This window comes from Aedes albopictus, chromosome 2 (genome assembly GCF_035046485.1).
Source record: "Aedes albopictus strain Foshan chromosome 2, AalbF5, whole genome shotgun sequence".
NCBI lineage: Eukaryota > Metazoa > Arthropoda > Insecta > Diptera > Culicidae > Aedes > Aedes albopictus.
In genome coordinates, this window is record NC_085137.1 from 70,242,392 (window position 1) to 70,256,932 (window position 14,541).

Sequence of the window (14,541 nt, forward strand, 5' to 3'; positions counted from 1 at the left end):
CTTGTAAAAGACCCTGAAATTTTATTTCGATTGGACATTTAGTTGCTGAGATATCTTTTGTATAAGTTTCAATGAATTCCTTTTTTATTACACGCAAAAAAAATCCGTTCCAATATACGTGCACTCCCAGTCACGGCAACGGGAACAAACGGGAACAATGCATAGCAACGATAACAACAATAAGAAATGTACACCGTGAACTAGATTTCAAGATTTCTAGAACGCCCATATTGACAGCTGGAACTAGTTCCAGTTCACGGTGTATATTTGCTTGTAAGCAACACATGTATATTTGCGTTTGTTAGTTCACGTTTATCAGAACGGTTTTCTGAGCGTGTATTATATTCGCTTGTTGTCTTGCACGAGCTTTTGACCAGTCTAAGGGAAATTATTTTTCAATACATAATGCTGACCTCATATAAAGTATATGCTAGGAGGTTATTGTTTTCAATAGAATTTTAAATGATAAATTACAAATAAATAGGAATTCTATGAAAAATAACAATATGTTAAATGAAAGCTTTGAATCTATATATTGTGGGAAAAATGCAAGAATCGGACAAACATATTTTTTAATAAACCTTGCAGATTTAGCTTGTAATAGCCAAAATAACTAGCTAATGCCAAAACTGATTAACATAGTAGATGTATCATGTTTGTCCTTTTTACACCATAACCATGAATATCAAGTACTTCGGAGCTAAATTATTAGATATTTAGACAAAGTGTATCTCTCTGATTTTCTTATCCATTTGTTAATCGATTCAAGATATTTTGGCAGTTAACAAAAGATACAATATTCTAGAACATATAAGCTATTTTTTAAACATTCCATACAATATTCTAGGAGATGTCTGGCATTTGTGGTAGTTTAGTCCATGGTTCATGATGCTATTTTGGAAACCAATCCACTAGATGCCAAATCCACAATATTTTCTAGAATTTTCGATCATTAACACAAAATAAATATGTTAAATACGAATAATACAACAATAATTTTAAGGTGCAGAGGAATTTCGACATGACTTTTAAACTAAAAATACTTAAGTAGTTCCAAAAATATTTGTCTAAATAGTTGCCAAAGGTGGAATTTTCTAAGGTGTTGCTGAAGAAATTCGCAATGAAATTAACAATAGATTTCCCAAAGAAGTTGATGGAAAAGCTCTCGACGAAGCTCAACCACTAACATCCCTTCCAAAATAGATATGAATTAATATGTCGCTGACTTGAAATGGCCGAAATCTGGATCCGGAGGAACATGATTAAGATCCTTAAATGGCCTCCAGCCCTCTATGAGGTCTCAAATTCCTTGCTAAAATAGATATAAATTAATATACCTAACCGTATATTATACTGACTTCACATGAAATCGCTAGAATCCGGATACGGAAGAACTGGTCCAGGATCCAGAAGTGATCATATGACCTCTGTAAGTTCTCAAATTATTACCACTAACTTCTATACTTTACTAAAATTACTGAAGGAACTCACAAAGAAATATTTATCAAATAACATAAAATGCGGAAGAAGTACTGATAGGTATTAGAAAAAAAACTTTTAGAGGAACATTGACAATGAAAATCTTTTGGAAATAATGACCAAGTGTTACTCTTCTTCCCGAGCAGAAGAAAAAAAAACTCAATAAAAGCATATTTTGATATGGAGACCAAAAAGTGATATTGGTTTGTTTGATATAAGAGGTAAAAGTACTGAAAATAATAGCTAAATTTTTTTCCTCGACCAACATCATCATAACAAATATAGCTCTTTTGAGAGCTAACCAATAGCAGCGAGCTATTCGGTTGACAAATAGCAAATTTTGCTATTGGTCAGACGTCCTAAGAACATTTTTTTGCTATTATTTTCAGTACTTTTACCTCTTATATCAATCAAACCAATAGCACGTTTTGATCGTCAATACTTGATCTCTGCCCGGGTTACTACGCCCGTTGAACATCATAATCAGATTCTAAAACCTGTATCCGCAATAATCGGGACACAGAAATACAGTTGTAAATCTGTAATAGATACATTAAAACTGCTCAAATTTGGCCTAATAATATCTTAAGATGTGTTCATTTCACCTACAAAATTCCATGTGAATCAGTGCAGTACTTTTTGTTGTAGCAATGAAAGAATAGAATGTGCGCCATTGAATTTTGTACAGCCCCTAGTTTTGCTTGTCAGCGCTGCAACTTTTGAATTTGGCAAAGGAAATGACTGAAATTTTGAACACAAACCTCTCAATCTAAATTTGATGTATAGGCAAAATTTCAAAAAAATTGATTCCCTATCAACATTTTTATAGTCGAAACATGTATTGGGACTGAACGTGATTTTAGCCCCTCAAACAGTAATTAGTCAGAACCGTTTATTGTACTATACCAATATATGTACATAAAATTTTGCAGACATAATATACACGTAATCAAATACCCTCTGTGAAAGTTTCATGAAAATTGGCAGAGAGATTCAAAAGTTATGAACAGGCAAACATTACACATGAAAAACACGAAAAATTTTCACTAACACTCACCCCTATCAACACCAGTAGCTTTCAAACCAATTGATAAAAGTTCATGAAATTTTGCAAGAAAGTGTCTCTATAAGTAAATATCATAACTGCTAACGAAATTTCATAACTATCATCACAGAACATTGAACTGTAGCGTAAAAGAACCATCAACTATGCGAATGAAAATAGGTCATGATTGTACAAAATGCTTAAAACCACGACTGTTTGTTTTTCTTCCACAGTTAAAAGTAATGCATCGATTTTTATGAAATTTGGCACAAATAATAAACATACACCAAAGAGTTCTCAGTCAATTATTTGGCCAATTTTACCAATTCATTACAGAGCTACAGCCGTTCTTCTGTGTCCCGATTATTGCGGATACAGGCTTTAATAGCTTTACCGACCCATATAGAGTATTCCAAAACGAATAGTTACAAGTCTGTAGATTTCTCCCAAGTGATTTGAAACATTCACATGCACAAGTATAGGCTAAGCATCTTGTTAAGGGCCGCTTCAAACATCATCATTACCATCGTAATAGTTTGTCATTTACCGGTCATTCATAATTCGCTGTAATTTTGCATCCACATACACTCACTGCAATGAACTGTCATCAGCGCACTAACTCGACCTCGTTTCTTTCTCTCGTTTCCATTCATCTCGCAGAGAAAACACCGAACAGAACAAAGATGATGCATTCCAGGAAATCATAGTCAGCTGCCGGTCGCTCAGCAAGTACGAAACCAACATCCGCTCTGCCTTCCCGCAAATCTTCTCGGCCATCATAGCGGCAGCGTTCCACATCGTGATCGGCATTTCGTTGGCCTACTCGGCGATCTTGATTCCACAGCTCGAGGACCCGAACAGTGACGTGGTGGTCACCAAAACACAGTCCTCATGGATCGCGTCCATCATTGTCATCATGGTACCCATTGGGTCGTTGTTCGCAGGGGTACTGATGGAGTTCCTTGGTCGGCTGAACACCATCAAGCTGGCGGCTATACCGTGCATACTGGGGTGGATCGCGATCGCGTGCGCCAATAGCTTCACCTGGATCATGGTGGGCCGGGTGCTGACCGGCTTTGCCTGTGCCATTGGTACCAGTCCGGCGATCGTTTACATCACGGAGGTATCGCGGCCGGACATGCGAGGATCGTTGATCTCCTCTGGGCCGACCATTGCTTCCCTGGGTATGTAGGTGATAGTATTCCAGATAGAACTGCGTGATTCATTTTTCTTATCTCTTCAGGCATGGTGATTGCGTACACGAAGGGTGCTTTCCTAAATTGGCGCTTGGTCGCATGGATCAACATAGCTTACACAGTAATTCCTGTAGTGCTTATCCAACTATTGGTACCTGAATCTCCCGTTTGGCTGGTTTCCAAGGGACGCATCGAGGATGCCGCTCGATCGCTTAAATTTCTGTACAAAAAGTATCCTCAACCGGACCATACGGTAAGTTCTCCGGCATTGCAGCTGCAATAGAGATTATCACATGTATTTCATATTTCTAGGATCAACCGTTGTCCGAGATGCACCTGAATGCCCTGATCAAGGAACGAGAATCGAAAATCCGCGAAGCGGAGAAAAACCTTGAAGCAAACCAATCAAAATTCCGAGGCTTCCTGAAACCCACCGGATACAAACCGATGATCATCCTGTTCTGGTTCTTCCTCATCCAGCAGTTCAGTGGGATCTACATCACGCTGTTTTTCGCCGTTACCTTTATGCAGGACGTCGGTACCGAGGTCAACGCTTATATGGCATCGATCTTCGTAGGTCTGACACGGTTCATGATGTCCCTTTTGAACGCATGGCTGTTGAAGAAGTTTTCCCGCCGGCCGTTGGTGATGGTGTCCACCACGGGAATGGCCATTTGTATGTTCGTGTCCGGGCTGTTTACCATGTGGATCAAAGAGGGAACCACTACGTTGACCTGGATTCCGGTGGTTTGTTTGTTGCTGTATGTGTGTGCTTCTATGATCGGACTGTTGACAATCCCCTGGACTATGACGGCAGAGCTGTTTCCCACGGAGATTCGAGGAATTGGTCATTCCCTGTCGTACTCGATGGCAAATTTGCTGATGTTCTTTGCGGTGCAAAGTTACAGGTGAGTGATTTTATACTGACTTAACATTGTTAGTACTGCATTATCTCTTTGCATATACATTGGAACCTCCATTTAGGTAAAATCCATGTGCGTAAAACCGAATTCAGTACTCCCATTAAGATAATTCCTGGAACCTCCTGAAATATCCTGCAACGCCTTGAACCATTTGAATTCGGGGAAGCCCTCTCAAACCCTTCTGAAAACTCCTGAAACTATTAGAAATGCCACGAACGGACTCAAAAACCCGTAAAAGCTCTCGTAATACTCATGTGAGAGCCTATAAAGCACCCTTAAACTCCTCTGAAACCTTCTGTAACGCCCTGAAACGCCTCTGAAACCCTGTGAAACTCACTTCAGAGCCCGTAAATCCATATGAATCCTCCAGAAAGGCCCTTGTATGCGTTGAACCGTCTTGAAACAACTTGCCCTGAAATGCATTGAACCGTCTTGAAAAAACTCTGAAACCTCCTGGACCCTTCTTGAAGCTCTCTGAAGCCTTTAAAGATGTACAAAATTTTCAGAAACCCACCTGAAGCTCATCTGAGAGCCAGTGGAGCCCCCTAAAAGTCTCTGAAATGTCTTGAAATGCTTTGAAAAGCCTCTATAAATAATTTCATTGACTAGTCTTCAGGAAATTGTCTGCGATTCTCCCACAAATGTCAATCAGGGATTCCGCTAGTAGTTCAGTTTCTCCAGAAATGTCACCTTCAGCCAAAAACTGCATAAACGGATATTACTAACACTATAGACAACGGACAACACAGAAAATGCCCAGAGGCCTGGTGAAGAAATTTCCGTCTCACGATAACTTTTCCGCGACCGGAGCGGAAATCGAATCCACATTCCAAGACTTATGAAATGCCTAGACGACTGACGCTGCTAACCACACTTCATGGTCGTGTGGCCCATCGCTTTTAAGAAGTTCTTTCAAAGATTCTTCCAGGAATACTTTCAGAGTTTGTTTCAGGTAATCATCAAGCATTGAATCAAGAAATCTAAAAATGGTTCAATTATTTCAAAGATTTTTTCATGATTCACTACCTACTCTAGAGATTTTTACATAAATTCCAGGGAAGAGATTCTTTTAGAAATTATTCCGGAGATTCTTCCAGGAATACTTCTAGTAATTCCTCCAAGACTTCCTCCATAGATTTCTCCTGGAATTCCTCTGAAGACACCACCATGAAGTCCTGGAGTAGTTATTTCAAACATTCCAACAGGAGTTCTTGCTTGTGTTCCTTTAGAGATGCAATTTGGAATTCATTTCTTTCTTTGGAGATTCCAAATATTCCTCTAGAAATATGTTTCAAAAAATCTTCCAGATATTAGTTCAGATATTCTGCCAGGCGTACCTTCAGGTATCTCTAAGATTTTTCCAAAAAAAATCCGAAAATTCCTTGAGCGCTTCTTCTATGAGTTGCCTCAAAGATTCTTTGGTATCATTCCAAGAATCAAGTTATTGCTTCTGAAATTCTTTCAGACATTTCCGAGACGCCTCAATTCCTCCATAAGTTCCTTCAAGAATAGCAGAAATTACTGTTTATGCCGATATTTTTTCAGAATTAAATCCATAGGATTCCAACAGAGATAGCTCCTTTGGTTTATCCAAAAAGTTCAAAAATATTCCAAAAATTTCTACAGAAGTTAGTTTTTTCCAGAAATTCTACGTCGTTGTCCTTGAGGATTACTTCCAGTTATTAAGTGTAGAATTAGGATTTAAGTTAAAATACACATTAATAAAAAAAAAACTTTCAATTATTCCTCCAAGAACTCTTCCACAGATCCTTCACCGATTCCTCTAGGATTTCTTGCTGAGATTCAACCAAGAATACTCTTGAACTATTTGAAGGATTTCCCCCAGGAATGGCTCTAGAAAATTCTTTATAGATTCCAGGAAAAAAAATTCTTCTTTGAAGTCCTCTAGTATTTGCTCCAAAGATTTCACCAGGAACTGCTGAAAGAGTTTCTTTAGAGATATAACCAGAAATTCATGCAGATATTCTTCTAGGAACTAATTTGCAGGTCGTTTCAACAATTCCACAGCAATTCCTTTAGGAATTCCTCCATCCTCTAGAGTTTCTTCAAAAAAATGCTTTAAAAATTCATCCAGCATAAGTTCAGGTATTCTTCATGGAGTTCCTTCAGGTATTTAAGAATTCATCCAGAGGTTCTCCAAAAATTTCACCTGGAATTCCTAGGGAGCTTCTTCTATGAGCTGCCTCAAAGATTCTCGCAGAAATCATTCCAAGAATCTCGTAGTTGCTCCAGAGTTTCCACTTATAATTTATGCAGAGTTACCAACTGGATTTTTTCAACAATTTTTAAAAGAGTTGCTCCTGAAACTGCTCCTGAGGTTCCTACAGAAATACTTCAGATGCTGCTCCAGGTGTTTTTCTATAGAGAGTCATCCAGTAATTCTCCAGATGTCCCATAAGCATTTCATTCAGAGATTATTTAATCTAAAAATTTATGCAAATACTCCAGCAGTTCATGAAGGAATTCTTGTCGGATTTCAAAATTTTTTTTTCAAAAATCTTCCAGAGATTTCTTTAGGATTTCGTTTTTTTACAGAAATCCTACCCCGATGTGCTTATCCAGCTCACAGAGTTCTCTGTGAATTATTTTAAGGATTTTCTAAGGAATTGTTGTAGAAATTGCTTCATAGTTTCCAATATTCTTCTATCGAGTCCTACACTATGTACTCCAAAGATTTCACCAGGAATTTTCCAGAGATGCAATCAGAAAATTTTCAAGAAATTCTTCCGGAAACTAATTTACAGATTCTTTCAACAATTTCACCGCATTTCCTTTAGGAATTTCTCCATCAGTTCTTCTAGTGTTTCCTCCAAAAAATACTTCTAAAATTCTTCCAGCAATAAGTCCACATATTCTTCCAGGAGCTCCTTCTCTATGAATTCATCCAAAGATTCTCTCAAAATTCTACCTGGAATGCCTAGAAAATTTATTCTGTGTGCTGTCTTAAAGATCATTGCAGGAATTATTCAAAAAAATCAAGTTTTTGGTTCTGGAATTATTTTAGTAATTCTGTAATGTAATGTCTTAAGAATTACTCCAGTTATTTCCGTGATTAGTGAGAATAAATCCTCTAGAGAAACTTTCAGAATTTACTCTAGAAATCCATTGATTTATCCTATTTCTCGACTCGTACACTAAATGTACTGGAAAGATATAAGTTCATTCCAAAAGTGACTTTTTTATAGGAGGCCAGGAGAGTCGAGTCACATATATCAATCGACACAGCTCGACGAATTAAGGTGATGTCTGTGTGTATGTGAGTGTGTGCGTACGTTTGTATGTGTGTGTACAAAATAAATTCACAGATTTTTTTGGTAGTAAACCTCAACCGATTCTGATGATCAACGGTTCATTCGACGGGGAATCTAGTTCCATTGCTTCCCATTGAAAATGGTTTGAATCGGACCGGAACCCCAGAATGGGGCCAATTATGAAATTGCGGCATTTAATGATAACGTGATGAACGGTAGGCAAGAAAATAGTCTCAGACCATATCTGAACCGGTAGTGTTCCGGAACCGATTCCGGGTGTCTCGTCAGAAGTGACCAAATATAAAAGTGAACCAAACCCCTGCATGTGATGCATTTAATCGCAGCTTTTTGGATAACCTGATGAACGGTTAGCAAGAAAACAGGGTCAGACCATATAAAAACTACCAGAAGTGTTCCAAAATCGGTTCCAGTTGTCCCACCAGAAGCAGTCATACTTAAAAATGAACCAAATGCATGCGTGCGACACATCCAATCGCGGCTCTTTAGGTAACCTGATGGACGGTTAGCAAGAAAATAGGGTCATTTTGGGCAACCGGTAGTATTCCGGAGTCTATCTCAGAGACTTTTATCCATACTAAAATTTTGAAAATACAATACAGCGTAGACTAACACGTTTACGTGGTTTATGAACAGCCCTTTTCGGGTGTCCCGCTGGAAGTAGTCAAATTTAAAAAGGAAACCAAACACATAAAATATCGGCTTACTCGATCATTTGAACAAAGTTTAGCATGAAAAAGTGTTAGACCACATCTCACCGATAATCTGATGAACGGTTTTCTAGGAAATAGAACCGGTTCCGGGTGTCCCACTGGAAGTGGTATAATATAAAATTAAACAAAACTCATGCATGCGGAACATCAAATAGCAGTGTTTTTGATAACCTTAATGACGGTTAGTAAGAAAATAGTCTCAGACCATTTACGAGAAAATCGGTAGTGTCTCGGAACCGGCTCTGGGTGTCCCACCGGAAGTGGTCAAATGTAAAAGTGAAACAAACGCATCTAATCGATATATTAATTCGCGTTTTTATGTAACTTGATGAAATAGTCTCTTTCCATATTTTTTGGACAATCGGTAATACCGTGGAATCGGTTCCGGGTGTCCCGCCAGAAAAGAACAAACGTAGCAGTGTTCTGGAACCGGTTTCATGAGTCTCGTTGGAAGTGATGAAATCTCTTACGGGTGTCTCGTCGGAAGTGATCAGATGAAAAAGTGAACCAACCCCATGCATGCGATACATCACAGCGCGGCTTTTTCAATAATCTGATGAACAGTTAGCAAGAAATCTTTCTAAAACCACATTTGAGATTACCGCCAATGCTCCAGAACCGGTTCAGTGTATACCGCCGGATTTAGTCAGATATAAATGTGAGCTTAACCCATGTATGTGGCAATAGGGTGGGGCTCATTTTGTAAAATTTGGAAAGGGATCTAGGTACTGGTCCAAATGAGTGAGATGTGCAAAAGTAACGAATTCAGTTGATATTAAGGGGTGGATCGAAGGGTTTAAGTGGAATTTATGCTAGAGCAAACATAGAAAAAAACATTATATTTGGAAATTTGGAAAAAAAAAATATTTCATGTTTTAGTATTTAACCCAAGAAATACTAAAATGCGACAATTTTTTGCAAATGGAAACCGGTCGAGATATCGCAATTTTGAAGTAAAATGTGGTCCGATTGCATTCTAGACGGTCTATGAAAGTTATGTTTAACAATTTAATTTAAAATTAATAAATTTCATATAAGCCCTTGAATATTAACCAAAATCGCTCATTTTTGCTCAGCTCATTTATTTCGACCAGTAGGCCATTTTCCACTTCGGAAATCATATTCCGGAGAGATTTTTCAAAATAAGCCCTAATATGACACAACAAATCCAGCATTATTAGCACTCCAGAACATTTCGGCCTACTTGGATGGAAAGATCTTGAGTACGTATTTGACGAGAAAGTCACTATTTACAATATTTGAATTAATCTGCTTTTTTGTTGAAAATTTTTGATAGAATTTCTCAAGAAGTTCTACAGGAATTCTTCAGCGATACCTCCAGGATTTCTATGGAATACCTAACTTGGAATTATCCCAGAAACTCCTCCGAAGATTTTTTTCAGAAATTGCCCCAAGACTTCGTTCAGTAGTTTCCCAGGAATTCATTAATAGATTCCACGAACCCCGGAATTCTGCTATTGGGAATTGTTATGGAGAAGTTTAGGGCCCAGTTGTAATCGTGAGTATTCAACATGGCTATGCTAAGGGCGACGGGTTCGTTTCCTTGACTTCATTGGGCTTATAGTATCTTCGTGTCTGCCAAACGATGTACACATGGAAAATGGTCATTGACAAAGTAAGGTCTCAGTTCATAACTGTGGAAGTGCTCTTTGAACACTAAGCTGAGAAGGCAGTACGAAAATTACGCCATGAAGAAGAAGAATATTAGGATTCTCTGAGGGAGCTCTAGAAGAATTCTTGGTATAATTATTAGAGCAACTCCTGAGGAAATTCCGGGTCGGATATCTGGAAAAATTCCTGGAGTTGTGTCTGTGAGAATTCTTGAAAGAAGCTCTAGAGGAAATGTGCATTCTTAAATGCATATCTGGATGAGGTGCTAGAATTATTTTTAAAAAAGTTCCAGGAAGTATCTCGGGAGGAACTCCCGAAAGAATTACAGATGGAATCGTTGGAAGTAGATGACTTCATGGGGGAATCTCCAAATGAGCTCTTGTAATAATTCCTGGTGGAATCTCGGAACGAGCTTCTCGATAACACTAGTTTACAGCATTTTTGAACTCGGTAAGCTGATGATCATTTTTGGTGTAGAATCATGCCCTGAGTTCGAAAACGCGAAAGAAAAAAATTACAGTAGAGCGGAAATTTTTTCGACTTTCCATACAAGGTTGATGATTTGAAATCGATTTTTGTTCTATTTTTAAGCAAAGTCCAAGGGGGCGGACAGCTCGATCTGGGATCAAAATATCAGAAATATTAAAAATATTAATCCAAATATCATCAAATTGATCAAGTGTGCTGCGACATTCGTTTTGTTTGTTATCATGTCAAATGATTTTGAAAAGTGATTAGACGAATCAGCATATGTAGTTCCTTGTAGCTCGAATCAGCGATAGTATTTCAATAAAATAATCAATTTGGTAAACGAAGCGCTCACGATTGCAATCTACCTTATGCCACCCAACCGTATAGTTCCAACTTGTGCACAAGCATCTGGATTCATGCTTTATTTTAAGACGTTCATTGAGTGGGTCTTGAGCAAGCAGCAGTCTTAGCTAGAATTGCATCCTATCATTCTAAATATGGTCATCCGTGTTCTGTGTTTCGTATCGTGCTGTACACATTCAAAACTCTTGCATAATGTTTTTTTCTCGGATTGTAGCTATTGAAAAAAAAAAACTGTTGCAAATCGCTACATTGTTGAATAGTAAAATTCTTGTTAATGGTTTCACTAGGTCATACCGTTTAAAACAAGCGTATCAAAAAAGCAAAATCCCTATCGTAGTAGAAGGTAGCGAGCTCGCAACTTTTAGGTGGGAATGAGTTGAAAATAACTGTAATGTAAAAAGTGCTGAATATGAGTTACGAGATCATTTCAGACCCTGGATTGCACAACCGCTTGGGGTTAAAACATTGCACACGCATGCTCTAGACCGAAATTCTAAAATGATCAATCACGAAGTAATAGATTTACGTTTTATTTATGGATTGTGGTGTAAAATATAATTTTATTTTATCTGTGTGACCAAGGAGAAAATCGCTCAGGAGACATCCAGTTGAGTGGTGATGTAGAAAATTGGTTCTATCCACCATTCGACACGTTATAAAAATTATGAATTTCATCGCACAACCTTCTCTACTGTATGGGTATCTGAAAGTGTAAAAATAGTTAGTTATGTCGTAGAAACTCATGAATTAATTATCATTTGATATCGCTGAAATTCATTACCCTTCGATGTTTGCTATTTCTTTGCAACAGATTGGTTTATGACAGACGTACATTGAAAATAAAACGGGAGCTACTTGGATTGAACAAATGGTTTTAATAAATATTAAAAATATCAACCAATATTAACCCCGATATCATCAAGCTGTCCGCCCCCTTGGCAAAGTCCGATTGAGCTGACATGTTTACTGTAACTCGCCTACATATGATATGTCAAATAAACGTCGAGAAAGAATTTTTAAGTTGTTTTTTTCTTATTAAAAAAAATACATTTCTTCAAAAAATTTAGGGAATTTTGCTAAAATTTAAGAAGATCGTCCCTAAAAATCGTCGATATCTTGAATTTCATCAATCTGACGTAAAACCTGTATTCAGATGATCGAATGGTATTGTTTTCAGCTTTCAATTTATGGAAAAATATTTAAAATTGGTTGAGCAAAACGCAATATATTTGAATTTTAGTAAATAACATATTTTGAAAAGTTGTAAAACTCGATATTGAGCTAAAACTCAAAAATTGTTCTACTTTAAATTTTTTGAAGTTTGGTTTCGAAATCAGCACTAAATTGTGCTTCAAAAATTTTGGTCGTTGACAGAAGTTCACGACTTTCATTTTATTTTGTAAACTTGTGTAACCATCGAAAGGAATCCCTGCCTAGAGGAACCACTTAAAGAAATCCTTAAGAAATATCTAAAATAATTTCTGGATCAACACCTAGAAGATTTGTTTACAAGTACTAGGGCAAAAGTCTGATGGATTTTCTACTGGATTTTTTGAACGAATCTCTGGATGAGATTTCTAAAGGAATTCCTGATTGCTTCTCTAGAAGAGTTACCAAAAGAATTCCTGGAGGCTCGGGAAGTACTAGCAGACTGACTTTCTGATGCTATTCGTGGAGAAATCTTTCGATGAATTCATGGAAGAATTACTAGAGGATTTGTGGTAGAATTTTTGAAATAATCTCTGTATGAGTTTCTAGAAGTATTTTTGGAAAAAATCGTGATAGTATCTCTGGAAGGAATTCCTGGCCGAATTATCTCAGAATTTCTAGGTGGACTTCTTCGATCTCTTTCTTTCGATCCTTTTTCCTGGTGGAATCATTGGAAGAATTTCTGACAGAGTCTACATCCATGAAGAGTCAAATTCCCGAAAGAATCTTTGAGAGAGCTTGTGGAAGAAGCTCTGAAGGAATAACTGAATAAGCCACCAGAGAATAAGCCTCTGGAAGAAGTTCCGGAGAAATCCTTTGAATATTTTTAAATAAGCCTCAGGATTTTTTTCAAAAGAAATCTATGAAAAAAAAAATCTTGAAGGAATCTGAGTGTTGTATAACTAATTCTTCTTTTTTCCCATTCCAGATCAATGACCGACATCCTGGGCGGTGCCCACGCGGTCCAATGGCTGTTCGCCGCCGTATCGGTCGTGGGCTTCCTGTTCGCACTGATCTTCCTGCCGGAAACGCACGGCAAAAGCTTGGCACAAATCGAGGCGTACTTCGCCGGAGACAAGAAGCGTAATCCGCAGCTTACCGCCACGATACAGCAGAGCAATATGGGTCACCGCCGAGCAACGGAGCACCTGATCAAGAGTCCCAGCTCGCACTCGTTCAAACTGAAGGAAGCCGAAGTGTTGCTTATGAAGCACAAAGAAGCGGTCTAAAGAGCGTAGGATACTTGGATATAGGACATAGGTTAAATCTTAAACAGAGACGTATATTTATCTCACCGCTACTTATTTTAATGTCAGAAATTTTACGCATGCATGTGTGACGGATAAGTGTACTTAAGAGATGACGACGTAAAAATCGCGAATTTTCATATTTCTTCAAATCACGCCCGTGATTGCAACAACAAACAAACAAACAAGTATTACAACCTAACGAAAATGAACACCGACGATGGTTTATTTATTTTACTGTACCCGATAGGAGCACCAGATTTTCTAGATGCTAGAATATCGCTGTTATAGGTAGTTATTAACGAAATATCAGAGAGCTTCGTGACTTAACACTGATGAAGGGTCTGACATTCAATTTTAAGCACTGATTTACAATTTTAGCACGACGAAGAGATCAGTTTTTCGTGATTTATTGATTTTACCAATTGTGATATGATTTCCGTAATGCCTTATTGTTCGTTGTAGTCAAAGATCAAACAAACGATCCATTGAATTGAGACACAAAGTAGTACTTAAAGTGCCCGAAATAATACTTTGAAAATCAAATTGAACACTGCACGTTCCAGAAGAGAATACCTAGCGCTTAACGATAAAAAGATGATGCTTTTGAGTGCTATAAAGATAGAAACGCTAATGGTACAATAAAGTTTAAGTAGAACAACATTTTTGTAAAACTGTTTTTTTCTTTGGTCATCATTGTCAGCATCCGAAATATCTGCCTGTAGTTGATCATTTATAATATTAATAATTCAATTCATGAATTATTGTAGTTATACCCTGAGATATTATAACACTTACACACTTAAATTTGATTACCAAGTTCGGTAATTTTTTGACGAGATTAAAACTGCTGAGCACCTCACTCGTTCAGCAAAAATGCATTGTTTACTTTTTCCTTACGATTTTGACACTTGTTTTATTGAACCTCAGTAATCGATTACCGAAATTACCGAGATCATACTGCTGTTATAAT

The 14,541-nt window shown here is 37.6% G+C and overlaps 1 protein-coding gene across 2 annotated transcripts in view; it reads left to right on the forward strand.

The window, feature by feature from the left end:
• The window catches only part of LOC109416261 (facilitated trehalose transporter Tret1-2 homolog), a 69,605-nt gene extending 55,374 nt beyond the window's left edge, over nt 1–14,231 (forward strand). For both annotated transcript variants that reach the window (XM_062849850.1, XM_019690286.3), the window contains exons 2-5: nt 3,185–3,708; nt 3,768–3,973; nt 4,033–4,628; nt 13,250–14,231. In XM_062849850.1, the coding sequence (XP_062705834.1) occupies nt 3,185–3,708; nt 3,768–3,973; nt 4,033–4,628; nt 13,250–13,550 (1,627 nt within the window). In that variant the 3' untranslated portion in view covers nt 13,551–14,231. The remainder of the gene's footprint in view (nt 1–3,184; nt 3,709–3,767; nt 3,974–4,032; nt 4,629–13,249) is intronic.
• The last annotated feature ends 310 nt before the right edge of the window (nt 14,232–14,541 follow it).